The following is a 13953-nucleotide window of genomic DNA, read 5'->3' as shown; positions in this document are numbered from 1 at the left end:
GACCGCATATATAACTTCTCTTAGTAAAAAATTCAAGTGCACATCTCTTAGACTTAATTCCTTCAAACAAACAAACCCATTTCTGAAACCTAATTTTCCTAAAATTTGGTACTAATTAATTTGACAAAAAAACCTTGAACTCACATCAGGCCATTTATATTCTTCGTTTATTTTACTTAGTGTGAAGAGTTGTATGTTCTGATACAGAAATACTAATGAAATTGATTACAGGTTGCTGCTCAATCTGCTAGGGCCATTAAGTACTACAGAACATATGGATAACCTAATACCTTTCTAGAATCCAAAATTTACTGAATTCAAAAATAAACCTAGGGGTGGAAGGGGCGAATAGGTGGAGTACAGTGGAATTTTATGGCAATGCATAATTCTAGAATTATGGATATATGTCATCACACATCTGCCCAAATCCATAGAATGCATAACAAGAGTGAACCCTTATGTAAACTCTGGACTTTGCGTGATTATGATCTGTCAAGGTAGGTTCATGAATTGTAACAAATGTACCACTCTGGTGGGGGATGTTGATAATGGAGGAGGCTATGTATGTGTGGAGGCACAGCGTACATGGGAAATCTGTATATCTTCCTCTTTTATATTTTTTTTTTTTTTTTTTTTGCGTACGTGGGCCTCTCACTGCTGTGGAGCACAGGCTCCGGACGCACAGGCTCAGCGGCCATGGCTCACGGGCCCAGCCGCTCCGCGGCATGTGGGATCTTCCCGGACCAAGGTCCGAACCCGTGTCCCCTGCATTGACAGGCGGACTCTCAACCACTGCGCCACCAGGGAAGCCCCTTCTTTTATATTTTTAGAGCATTTTTAGGTTCACAACAAAATTAAGTCTTTAAAAACAGAAACAAAACAAATCCATCCCCAAAGATTTCAGATAATTGTGGATCTGAAAACAAGTGGATTCATGCTAGAGCATCTCTACTAACTAATATAACAAAATAGTCATTATATTTCAACTTCAAATAAACTTACCAGACAGATTCCATGAATTGTGGATAGAGAGTTTTGTAGTCATTGTCAAAGTCAATCCATCGGCCAAGTCTGGTAATAGTAGACTTAAAAAATATGAATATTAGAGTTTTTAGACAATGGTATTTGTTATTGTATAGCTATTTGTTTTACTTCTATTATCACTACATATGATGATTTTGGAAAAACAGAACCATCAATGGTTCCAGTAGATGTATACTGTAAATAACACATTTTGCAAGGTTAAGAACAAGTTTTCTTGGCATTCATCCTATATGCAGGGAATGTTATTTACAAGTATTAACATTCTTTTATAAAAGTCTACCAAAACTACCATTTGGCAAACACACGTCTAACTGTTGCTGGCATGAATCATCAATGGTTGCTAAAATTACTGAGTCATAGTATGATAAGAAACAGGGTACTTACTAATTACAAAGGAAAAACTGCAACTTTACAATGGAGAAACCTGACAAAATCACCTTAGTGAACAAAGTGAACAACACCAATGAGACTTATCAGCATCACAGGCCTTCTGATATGATAGACTGAGAAGGGGATGATGTTACTTCTGAGGAATTCTTGCCAAAAATGTATAACCTAAACTGAATCATAAGGAAACATCAGACACCGAGGGACTTCTTACAAAATAACTGGTCTGTATTCTTTAAAAGTGACATGGTCATGAAAGACAAACACTGAGGGAATGTTCCAGATTGAAAGAGACTGAGGAGGTATGACAACTAAATGCAATCTATGCTCCTAGATTGGATCTTGCATCAAAAATAAAAATCAGTGGGACAACTGGTTAAATCTGAACAAGGTGTATAATATTGTATCAATGTTAATCCTGCTTTTGATAATTATACAATAGTTATTAAAGGTGTTAGCTTTTGGGAAGTGGGTGATGGGTATAGAGGCTCTTCATATCATTTTGGGGGGAGAAAAAATAAAAAGAACCCATATGCATGTTATAATCATCAGGATTTTCCCCTACTGGTGACCAAGCAAGAAAGGTAGATTAAAGAAAGTTAGGTTAGGAGAAAATTGAGGAGCTTTGATTTTTAGGTTGATGAAATCAGATTTCATTCAACAATGAAGATAAGTTTTGAGCAGGAAGAGTACAATGAACAGTCTTGAGAGAAATAACTTGGCAGGCTAAGTGGAAGGAACATGAGCAAGAGACCAATTGGTAGGTAGATTCTTATAGAAATAAAGACAATGGTGGGTGAGAGACTAGGTTGTAGGAATGAAAAGAAATGTATAAGAGATACTTAGTATAAGAGATACTAAGAAAGGCTTGATAGGATTTGACATTTGAATCGGTCATGATGATTAAAGCTTGAAGTCTGGAAGACTGAGGGAATTCTGAAGAATAGCAAATTTGACAAAGTGGTAAGATAGTAAAGATGGAAAAAAATAAAAGCCAGACATGTTTTTAAGTTGTATATATATATATTAATCTGAGAGCCACTGAGGAAAGGGGGAGTTGAGGACCTTTGTTCCTAAGCACATCAGAATAAGAGAGGACAAGAGCTCTGCCGGCACCAGATGGTTACTAAAATATACCAGTTGTGGGAGCTCTATAACAAAGAGAAGCAGTGGGCAAGATGGGAATCAATATAAAACAATGGGTACAAATGTGAATTGTTTTTAACATCTGAATTTTTTTATTGCCAACATTCAAGTTAATCTATTTGCTAGGACAGCATGATTCCTGTTATATACTGTGGGTAGGTAGATTAAACATGGAAGACCAATCAAGCACATAGAAATCAGAAAAGAGAGGGTTCAGTTTAAGCTAACAGTTTAAGTAATGGAGTTGAAGATGGAAGCTAAACACTCCTTTAAAGAGGATTATCAACCCCTCTTTTGGGCACATATCATAAAAAGCACAAGGAACCATAAAACATTTCAACCCCCATTTAAAAGCTAGAGTTTTTTTTCATTCTCCTTAAAATAACCAAAAATACCTTCCACTCAGTAGAATATCGCATCACAATTGCTCGGCACTGACTGTTATATTCTGCAATCCCCAATCTGGCTACATCCTCTGGTCCTCTGATTCCCAGTGTCTTATCAATTTCATATTCCTGAAAATTTGCAATAAGATTGTTAACATCCCTGCCCTATGAAGCAAATGCAATTCGACAAAACTAGAAAACAGATTAAAAAAAATTAGTTCTCAGAAAATCTACAGAGAAAATGAACTATAAATAGTATTATAAAAATGAAGAAAGTCTGATTATAGCAAAAATTCATACTTTAACATATTATATAATGAAATATAATGCTTATTAAAAAATCAAAACATTATAAGGCTGGTGACTCAAACATACCACAGGTAAACCATGACAATCCCATCCAAATCTTCTGTCAACGTGAAGCCCACTCTGGTGAGCATATCTTGTAACTATATCTTTAATTGTCCCTGCAAGTATATGTCCATAGTGAGGCAGTCCAGTTGCAAAAGGAGGCCCATCATAGAAGGTAAATCTAAGAGGTAATAAAAATACGTTAAGTTACTTTAAAACAGATAGCAAAAATTTAGGACAGCATTTTTCTATAGATAGCTCCTGTAATTGTAGAGCCTTTGGGGAGAAGAAAAGCTGCGAGGCTAGGAAACTCAGACATAACTGATTATGTATCTACTGTAGGCCCTGCCTTTAAAAAAGCTAATTATGACAGAGTTGGAGAGACCTGTATTGGACCATCCATCCTTCATTAATTAGTTCCATGATATAAGGGAAATTATTCACCCTGATCCTGAGTTATCTATAAAATAGGGCAACAAACACCTATGATAAAATTTTTGAGCACAGGAGACACATGATGAAAACAGTAATTAAAGAAAGGACTGGTCTTTAGGTGAATGAAGACTAGAGGCAGGAAGTACCCCAATAGGAGGCTATTACACTACTAGTCTAAATGCTTAAATGAGGGTAGTGATAATGAGAAAAATGGAAAGGAAGAGAGTGACATATAAACTCTATTCGGAAGACCTCTTATTCTTAAAGACTCTACCAAAGAAATTCACATACTTTGGCCTATGTTTTGATTGCTTTAAGCATTCCTGAAAACAATTAAAGTCGGACCAAAACTGCAAGATTTTCTCTTCTTCAGCAGGAAAATTGATGTTTTCTGGAACTTGTTGAACCATTTTGTTACTGCAAGAGAAATCAAATTTATTATTCTCAAAAGAGAAGTCTAGGAATAACAGAGTGCCATACATTAAAATAGATGTACCTATCACTAGCCATGATACTACCTGGTACTTAAAAAAAATTCCCCTTTTTTTAAGGTAAAGTTCACATACCGTAAAGTTCACCCTTTTAAAGTATATAATATGGAACTTCCCTGGTGGTCCAGTGGCTAAGACCACACTCCCAATGCAGGGGGCCTGGGTTTGATCCCTGGTCAGGGAACTAGATCCCGCATGCCACAACTGAAAAAAGATCCCACGTGCCGCAACGAAGGTCCCGCATGCTGCAACTAAGACCTGGCACAGCCAAATAAATAAATAAATAAATATTTTTTAAAAAATAAAGTGTACAATTCATTTTTACCTTTTTTTTTTTTTTTAAAGTATATTCACAAGGTTGGTCAACCACCACCACTCACTACTTCCAGAACATTTTCTTCACTACTCCCACTTCTGCCCTCCAAGAACTTGTACACATTAGCAGTCACTCTCTATTCTCCTCTTCCCCAGCCTCCTGGAGACCATTAATCTGCTTTCTGCCTCTCTAGATTTTCCTATTCCGGACATTTCACATAAATGAAATTATGTATATACAGCCTATTGCATCTGGCTTCTTTTACTTAGAATTACGTTTTCGAGGTTCATCCATGTTGTGATATGCACTCATACTAGATTGCTTTTTACGGCTGAATAATATTTCATCATATGGATATGCCACTTTTTGTTTATCCATTCATCAGTTCATGGACATTAGCATTGTTTCCACTTTTGGACAGAGCTGCTATGAATATTCATGTATAAGTTTTTATGTGGACATGTGTTTTCAGCTCTCTTAAGTAAATACCTAGGAGTACAACTGCTGGGTAATATGGTACTATGTTTAACTTTTTGAGAAACTGCCAAAATGTTTTCCAAAGCTGCTGTGTCATTTTACATTCTCCCTGCAGAGAATGAGATTCCAGTTTTTCTACATCCTCACTCCTTATCGTCCATCTTTGGATTATAGGAAATCCTAGTGGGTATAACATGGTATCTCATTGTGGTTTTGATTTCCATTTCCCTAATGATTAGTGATGTTGAGTTTATTGGCCATTTCATACCTTCTTTGGAGAAATGTCTATTCATCCTTTGCCCATTGTTTAACTGGGTTGTCTTTTTACTGCTGAGTTGTAAGAGTTCTTTATATTCTAGATAAAATCCCCTTATCAGTTACAGGATTTGCAAAAATTTTTTCCCATTCCGTGGCTTGTTTCTTATTTTCGTCATGGTATATTCTTTGAAGCACAAACACTTTTAATTTTGGTGAAGTCCTGTTTATTTATTGGTTTCGCTACTTCAACTTTTGGTGTCATATCTAAGAGACCACTACAGATAACAAGGTTGTGAAGTTTTAGCTCTTATATTTAGGCCACTGATCCACCTTGAGTTATTTCTGTATATGGTATGAAGTAGAAATATATGGTACCTTTAAATTTATTTCAGAATCTGTGTCCAATTCACACTCTTCACTTATTCTACAACTACAGTATAACATTTAGTAATTGCAGACAACACACTTAAAAAAAAGGAAAAGAAAATCTTGGCAATTCTGTCTAATGATACTAAAAATTCATTAATAATCTGAAAAAATAAATCTCAAAGTAGGTAAAAATTTTTACCTACATTCACAGGACAGAAAGCACTTCTGTTGAATCAACCTAATCTTTCTGAGGGAAACAGGCAAAACCTAAAAAAATTTTAAAGCTAAAAAGATGAGAATCACATTCAAATAATTCCTAGCTCATTCTAATTTTACATTTTATCACTTTTGTTGCTTACTCATGATTTTTGTAAAAGACAAACTCTATCTCTCTCTGATTTAGTGCCTGGTGAGAGAAGTCTTAAAGTATCTTTTTTTCAGAAGTTTGTTAATAACTTCTTTCAGAAACATTTGATCAGTCGGGGCTTAACTATCTAGTGAGCATCCTCGAGCCCATTCCTCCTCAAAGCCTATTTATTCTCACTTTATAATTCTAATAAGGTTGGTGACCAGATTTCCAAGCCAACATCAGATTAGAAGGGGACAGAATTGCTAATAATGAGAAAACAACAGAGTAGGTGGAAAATCTTAAGAACACAAGAACTGTAACACTCTGGGATAACTGACTCTAGGAGCAAAGAGACTTACATACCTCAACCAATTCTGAAAACATCAAAGCCGAAGTACAGTAATTGACCCATGTCATCAAAAAAAAAATTTTTTTTATAAAAAACAAATAAAAAATAAATTTATGTATATAAAGCAATGCTAGAAATTATGGAATTTCAAAGACAAATATAGTCTTACTATGTTAACTAATTTCTACTCTATTTTATTTGACAGAGAATGTGAAGAGACTAACCAAAAGATTAACCATAAAATGGCACATACACACATTGATTAAAAATAAAATTAGGGAATCTAAAAATTATATGGAAATTCAGGATCAGGGAAAATTTAAATCATGCAGCTCCTATGCTTTTATGAATTAGCAACACTGATTCAAAATATGACTGTGAGCTTCCTAGCAGCCAAGACAAGGGATAAAAAGTTAAAAGGATATTGATTTTGCACATAAGAGAAAAATCTATAAAAAATGAGATTTTTGCCACCGAGGTCTGAGTCACACATGGAAATGAGTGATCTGTTTAATAAACATTTTTAACATCAGAAAAAACATTTTTTTAAGTTTGTTACAAGCGGTGTCTTTCCTTTTGTCCCCCTGTCATTTATTTTTGAGATGTGAGAGTACCTTTGAGTTTTATATAGGAAAAAAATAAGGAAAGAACAGGTGGGCCATTTAACTCAACTATCCATTTCTGATTAGGGTGTTCCATTAAATGTTATTAAACAGAAGTTGAAAAGCATTTTGGATCTTGAGTTCTTGTTATAATTTCCAGCCTTTGAAGGATGGAGAGAGGTGTCAGTCTGTGCATTTACTGATTTAGTAGGAGTCCTACTGGTTCAGTGACAACCTTACTAGAGGCCAATTGAAACTTAAGGGGTTACATCTGAAGACTAACAGATCTTTAGATATCAACATACTTATTTCTGTCACCCCCTAATGCTTGTCAAGGCTGGTCCTATGATTGCCAGCATCTATGGAAGTTGATTAGAGCAGACTCACCAGCCCCACCTTGGACTGAGGAATCTGAACCTGCTTTTTAACAAGATCCTAGGGGATGAGCATGCACATCAAAATTTAAGTCATTCTCTTAAACTGTTCTAACCATTATTCTGGAATATCTATCTGAACTTTTTTTTTTTTTTTGAGAAAATGAGATTTAAGCTTTCTGTGAAGATGGTTTTTAACTTTTATAAAATTTTCTAGAGAGCCTCTACTCCCCCCAAAGATTAAGAACCACTGCATTATTAGGCCAAACACAAAGACCCATGTAATGGTACAGACTATTCTAGGAAGAGCCATGTATCAGTGACCGGGCTATGGCGGCTGCTGAGGAGAAACGGCCCCCATGCATAAATCACAGGATTGCTCTGGCCCCTCACATCCACTGGAGAGCTGTACCTGCACAACAGCATCCAGTAACCACAGGGCTCTTGGGGGAAAGGGGGAGCAGAAAGAAGAGGGAGATAACCCTACCAGGTCAGGCTCAGGGAAGCAACCTCCTCTTCTTCCCTTTAACTATAATCCAAGGCCACCACTATCTCCCTTATTCCAATGACTCCTGCAGACCTCTTTAGCCTCAACTTCCTGTTCAGCAATTTCTAGATACCCTCCTTCACCTTTACTTGTATTTACCTCCACAGATCTTGGAAAAGCATACCAAAAACATTTTTGTTTAAAATAAACCTCATGATCTTCCTTGCCACACTTGCTCCCATTTTTAATTCCACTGTACTAGTAGTTCCACTATTCCTTCCCATTACCTGAAATTTCTGAGTTACCCTTAATACTACCAGATGATCCCCATATCCAGGTGATCACCAAGTCATGTGGGTCTGACTTCTAAGTCTATTTCTCTATTTCCTCTTCCTCATTCTCAGGTCTTCATAATTTGTTACATTAAGTCAAATTTAACCCAAGAGGTGGGTCTATCCTATTAACATATAACCCAGAGATTTACTTACACAAATGTATAAAATATGTACAAAGGTATCAACTGAAGCATTTCTATAGACAAATATCTGAAAACAACTTAAATATCCATGAATAGATAATAGACTATTATCTAGATAAAATAAATTATGGTACATCAATACCATGCAGGCATTAAAGATAATAAATCATAATATATCAAATATATATATTCCTTATACATACTGAGAAAGAAAACAGCAAGTCACAGTTATAGCAATTTATACTATGTGTATTATAGTATAAATTATAGCAATTTATACTATGTGTATTATATTATATACTATGTGTATTATAATATTTTCAAGAGATTAAAAATACACTGAGTCTATGTTTAAGTAATTCTGCATTTAATTTAGAAGGTTACCCACCAAACTTAACAATGGCTACCACCAGAGAATAGGATTAGATGAGGAAGGCGTGAAAGAACAGATTTTTATTTACTTCATATTACTCTGTCTTGATTATTTTTGAGTATGTATTATCATAAAAAGTTTAAAAATAAAGGGAAAAATAAATACTATACATCCTACACACCACCTTCCTAATAGAAAAGTTCTGAAAGTATCACTCTGTATTAAAAAAAGAAAAATGCAATGGTTCCTCACTCCCAATGGTTTCTGTAGAGACTTTTCAGTGGGGCAGCATGATCTTACCCACAGTTACTACTCCTGGCCTTTACTCTTACAAAACTCAAGCTCCAACTACATCACATTCTTGACATTGCTGAGAAACAGAACTGCTTTGCTGACATACTGCTTTGCGTTCAGGCCCTTTCTCCAAATACTCTAGCACTGCTTAGCTTAAATGTACTCTGCTCTATGGTGATTTACCAATCCCCTTTTTACAAAACTAATATCCCCCTCCCCAGAATCTGCTCCTCTCCTACACATTATGGTTTATTTGTACTGCATGCCCATGTCTCTCCAACTCAACTGTAAACTTATTGCTGGCAAAAGCATTTTACTGTGTAACCTCTTACTGTCTTACCATGTGCTTACACATGGTAGTGCTCAAAAAGTTTGAACAAATCCGTTTGTCAGCATCCTTAGTTTCCATCAGTGATATTTCCCCCACCTGCCTTTCCAATATCCCACTCCGTGGGCTCCTCTTGGCAAGGATAATGGTTAAGAGGGTTGGCTTTGGAATTTGACAGTTTTGGTGCCACAACCTACTATGTGACTTATAGGAAAAGTTACTCAACCTTTAAACCTCAGTTCTGCCACCTGTAAAATAAAGTTTGTAAATACAATGCTAATTTAACGTTAAGTGAAATAATGGCTATCTGAGCAATCACATGTCATCTACGGAAATTATTATCATTACTCCTTTGTCCACAAATTCTACTCTATTGCCTTTGCCCAGTCACTATATCATCTTTCCAAAAACATTTAAGAGTGCAATCTGCATTTAGCTGCCTTCTCTTCCCTATAATTCACTCTCTAATCACTTATGAAGAAGATATACTGTCCACCATTTTACTGATATTTACTTTGTAAAAGTTCATCGTATTACTTAGAAATCCCTAAAACAATTGCTTTGCCTATAGTTTCACTCTTCCTGACCTCTCTGCAACACCTGAATGAATGCTAAAAGTAATACTGTCAAACCTAATAAAAAACTTATCTTCCCTTCTGGATTCATTTCAAACACCACTTCACTCAAGAAGGAAACCACAAATTCAGTAAGGCTGGAAGCCAAGCATCATCTTCCACTTGTTCCTCACACGAAACTGCAGTGACTACAACTTCTCCTGAATCACACACACTTTAAAATCCTGCTATACATTATACTACAGTCCCCTGCACCATATCCCCAAGTTCCTACTTATCTTCAAGGCTCCAAACCCACTGCAGTTCCTGAGAAGCCTTCTCCTTCTCCCACCTCAAAATCCCACTTAGGAACTGTCTTCCTCCTCTGTGCAGTTGGAATACTGTATTATTAGACTGTGTAAGAGCCGAGAACGGGGACTTCCCTCTAATCCCAGGCACCCAGCAATAAATGCCCATTCGTGGGAGCCTAAGACTTGATTTGTTCTTATGAATACCTAGACTTCCAAGTAATTTCGTCCACCTTCTGAACTCCAGTAAGCTCAATCACACCAAATTCTGAGAACCACCCAACAGTTCAAGTGTTACCAGGATACCAGGCTGAAGCTGAGGAACTTCCAAGGGTTGTAATCCTCGGCCCGAGAGCTAAGCCAGGATTGGTACCTGGTTCTGAGTTCTTTCGCCCCACTTAGACCTCCTCCCAATGTTTTCTTTGGAAACGGATATGCTCGTAACTTACCCATAGCCCAAAATAAACATTAAAAAAAAAAAAATCTTGTGTACCGGAGGGACTGTGGATCCCAGTGGGCAGTAAGGGGCGTACCTGAGGGGCCCGTGTGCAGAACAGGTTGACCTGAGGGGCCCCGCGGGCAGGATGGGGAGTACCTGAGGGGCCTCCGCAAGCAGTACCAGGCGTACCTGAGGGGCCTCCGAGCCTGAGTACGTCGGAAGGAGCCGCGTCTACGCCTTGGTCAAGTCTAGAGGTGATGCAACGCCCCGAAAGCGTGAGGCTAAGAGGAAGTGGCCTGGTTTGCACCGGCCAATCAGCGCCCGTCGTTTGGCACCCGTAAACAAGCCGGACGCCGATTGGCCGCGTGCGTTCCAAGTCACGACCACCCGACCAGGCGTTGCTCTGTGCCCTGGCAGGCTGTGCGACTCCGTGGCGTGGCGGCGACGCGCTGCATCCTTCGCGCAGCTAGGGCGACGGTGGTGGACACGACTATTTTGTGGCCTCCGGGGTGGGGACTGACTGGGAAGGGCACGGAGAGGAGGCTGTTGTGCGTCCTGACTGGGCGTTGTTACACAGCCTTTGTCGGTGTTCACTGTACACAAGACGTAAATGCTTTCACCAGGGGTTAACCAAATCCAACGATAGTAGCCTCAGTAATTATACTGCGGGGCCGTGAGTGCGCAGTCTCAAGGCTGCTTTACTAGATGACTGTTAAGGAAAGCCGCCCTAGGCACTAGGACTATGTTTTCTGGTGTAGTGGAGACCTGCACCAAACCACCTTGGAGTCTTTAAAAATGCAGAGCCCTCGGGCTTCCCTGGTGGCGCAGTGGTTGAGAGTCCGCCTGCCGATGCAGGAGACGCGGGCTCGTGCCCCGGTCCGGGAAGATCCCACATGCCACGGAGCGGCTGGACCCGTGAGCCATGGCCGCTGAGCCTGCGCGTCCGGAGCCTGTGCTCCGCAGCGAGAGAGGCCACAACAGTGAGAGGCCCGCGTACCGCAAAAAAAAAAAAAAAAAAAAAAAAATGCAGAGTCCTAGGGCATAGACTAGGCCTGCTAAGTCTCTGGAGGTGGGTCACAAAAATACAAATCTTTACACGTATCCTGGATAATTCTGTTGTATACTAAAACTCTTGACCCACCTATCTGAAGAGACCCTCCCGTTTCTCGGGGAAATGCAGAGGCCACAACATGGTCTGCGAGGAGCTGAGGCACTGGTGGTCAGTGGTGTTCAGAGAAGCCTCTCCTTTTATGTCCTTCAGTGCCACCTGCAGAGGTCTCATAAATTTTACTGCAGAAATGATAACAGCCATATGGAGAGATATAACAAAAAGGAAGGAAATGCCTGACAACCAGCTTTAGAATAATTGTTTCCTGTATTGAAAACAAAATTATTTGCATATTAGTCTGCTTACTTATGTATTTATTATCACTGCTGTGAGTCTGCCCAGCACCTTTTGGATCTGCTGGTTAAAAACCAAGGAATCCAGAGCCATGCAAAGGACAGTAGACCTCACCAGAGACTATGATGGAAATTTTAGCCCTTGACAAATTGAGAGTAATTCTGTATGTAACTTCTTAGTGTATCCAATAAAAGGACAGAAAAAAACTGATCTGAGAATATGTATAAGGCATTCCTTGATAAGTTTTAGAACACTTTGATAGTCTGTGTAGCATTCATTCAAGTCATACATGGTTTAGGAGCACCCTAAAGGGATTAGAGTAGGGGATTTTATGTCCTTGCCCAAAGGGGTGACTCTCCAATAACTTAACTTACTTGAACACATATATTTAGTAGTGTCTTTACCTTATTAACTATAAGTATTTGGAATGTGTTTTAATTTTCACATTCTTCAAGTTGCCACCTGTTCAGTTCATTTTTATAATCTGTCCAGACAGCCCAGATTAGAGGACGGAGGGCTTCCAGACAGATGTGTCCAGGGGAAAAAAAGGTGGGGATGATAGGTCTAATTATTGGGTTGGCCAAAAAGTTCATCTGAGTCTTCTGTAAGACATTATGGAAAAACCCAAACGAACTTTTTGGCCAGCTCAGTATTTTAAAATGTCTGATGTCTAAATTTAATATCTAAAACTGAAAAACCAAGAAATCACAGCATAAGCATGTTAGGTAGAAATTCAGTGATAAATATCAGAGGAAACAAAGTTTTGAATGTGGTTGTATCTGGGGAGCAGAAACTGGGGATGCAGAAGGCTGCTTGATGTTACTTGTCTGCTCTGGAGGAGGTGGGTGTAACAAATTTAAACATGGCCAAAAATTCTGGACACTTCTCACTGAGAGGTGAGGATCTATGTCCCCTCATTTTGAGTCTCGGTGGGCTCAGTGTGTTTTAACCTGTAGAATACAGTGGAAATAACTGAGCCAATTTCTGGACTAGGCCTTAAGAGACTGGCAGCATCTGCTTCCTACTCCTGAAACCTATTTGCCATGCTGTGAGGAAACCAATGGACAGGCACTGAGTGAGCAGTCCATTTTAGAAATAGATCCTTTAGCCCCAGCTGGGCCACTCACATGATATTACATGGAGTAGAGATGAGCAGTCCCCACTGAGTCCTGACCAAGTTGCTTATTTGTGACGAAAATGAACAACTGTTAATGGGATGGCTTGCTATGCAGCAATAGATAAGAAGGTATAAATATAATCAACATCAAGAGAAAGTGGCATATTTGCATTATTTATCCTCCTGAGTGGTGGTTTCTGTTTTACACAAAGTCTGAAGTCTTGGAAACACAGGAATCTCGAATGACTTTTCAACTACTTAGTTCCTTGGACTCTGTTCACTAAGCACCCACTTAGTGCTAGACATAGTTCTAGGCAGTGTGGATGTAACCGTTAACAAACCAGGTGATATCCCAGCCCTCAAAGAGTTTATATTTGATCAAGATGTAAATCAATAAATACTTAATTTCAGATATACACAGTATGGCTCAATGATAATCCCTTGGGACTTTATATATAGCATAATTTTGTACAGAGCCCAGTTTGATAGAGGCTTATCTGTCTTGAATCCTAGCCACATTGATTTAATGAGGTATTAAGTCTGCTTCCCTATCTGGACCCAGGGTCCTGACTCCTAACTGTGACTACATATCTTTCAGACACTTGGATTTTTCAAAAGCCTGTAGTCTAATTAGAATTTTGAGATTTTGAATTTTGGCCTCAATTCATGGAGGCCAAGGACAGGAAAACTCTGCATTTGGCATCCTTTTCTGGTCCTCACAGAACTCTCCCATGATGTTGGTCTGAAATATCCTGCATTTCAGTTAGCTTATTCATCAGGACACAAGTACAGAACTCAAGGCTGATTTGTTTTCAACATCTTAAACAAAACCCACAGGA

General features: G+C 38.6%; 1 protein-coding gene and 1 non-coding gene across 4 annotated transcripts in view; both read right to left on the bottom strand.

Annotated features, from left to right (window-relative positions):
- The window catches only part of IARS1 (isoleucyl-tRNA synthetase 1), an 81198-nt gene extending 70323 nt beyond the window's left edge, over positions 1 to 10875 (bottom strand). Inside the window, exons 1-5 of one of the 3 annotated variants that reach the window (XM_032633934.1) lie at positions 10785 to 10875; positions 4041 to 4166; positions 3339 to 3495; positions 2973 to 3092; positions 1003 to 1085 (exon numbers count right to left, since the gene is read on the bottom strand). In XM_032633934.1, coding sequence (XP_032489825.1) covers positions 1003 to 1085; positions 2973 to 3092; positions 3339 to 3495; positions 4041 to 4159 — 479 coding nt within the window. In that variant the 5' untranslated portion in view covers positions 4160 to 4166; positions 10785 to 10875. Of the gene's footprint in view, positions 1 to 1002; positions 1086 to 2972; positions 3093 to 3338; positions 3496 to 4040; positions 4167 to 10689 lie in introns of all 3 variants that reach the window. The other 2 variants (XM_032633935.1, XM_032633936.1) reach the window with 2 other exon arrangements.
- LOC116756199 lies at positions 7644 to 7776 on the bottom strand. The gene has a single exon (XR_004350568.1). It is a non-coding gene; the product is annotated as a small nucleolar RNA SNORA84 (small nucleolar RNA).
- Positions 10876 to 13953: the final 3078 nt, after the last annotated feature.

The sequence above is a fragment of the Phocoena sinus genome, chromosome 6, assembly GCF_008692025.1.
Source record: "Phocoena sinus isolate mPhoSin1 chromosome 6, mPhoSin1.pri, whole genome shotgun sequence".
NCBI lineage: Eukaryota > Metazoa > Chordata > Mammalia > Artiodactyla > Phocoenidae > Phocoena > Phocoena sinus.
Note: the sequence above shows the minus strand (reverse complement) of the source record. Positions and strands in the feature narration are given on the sequence as shown.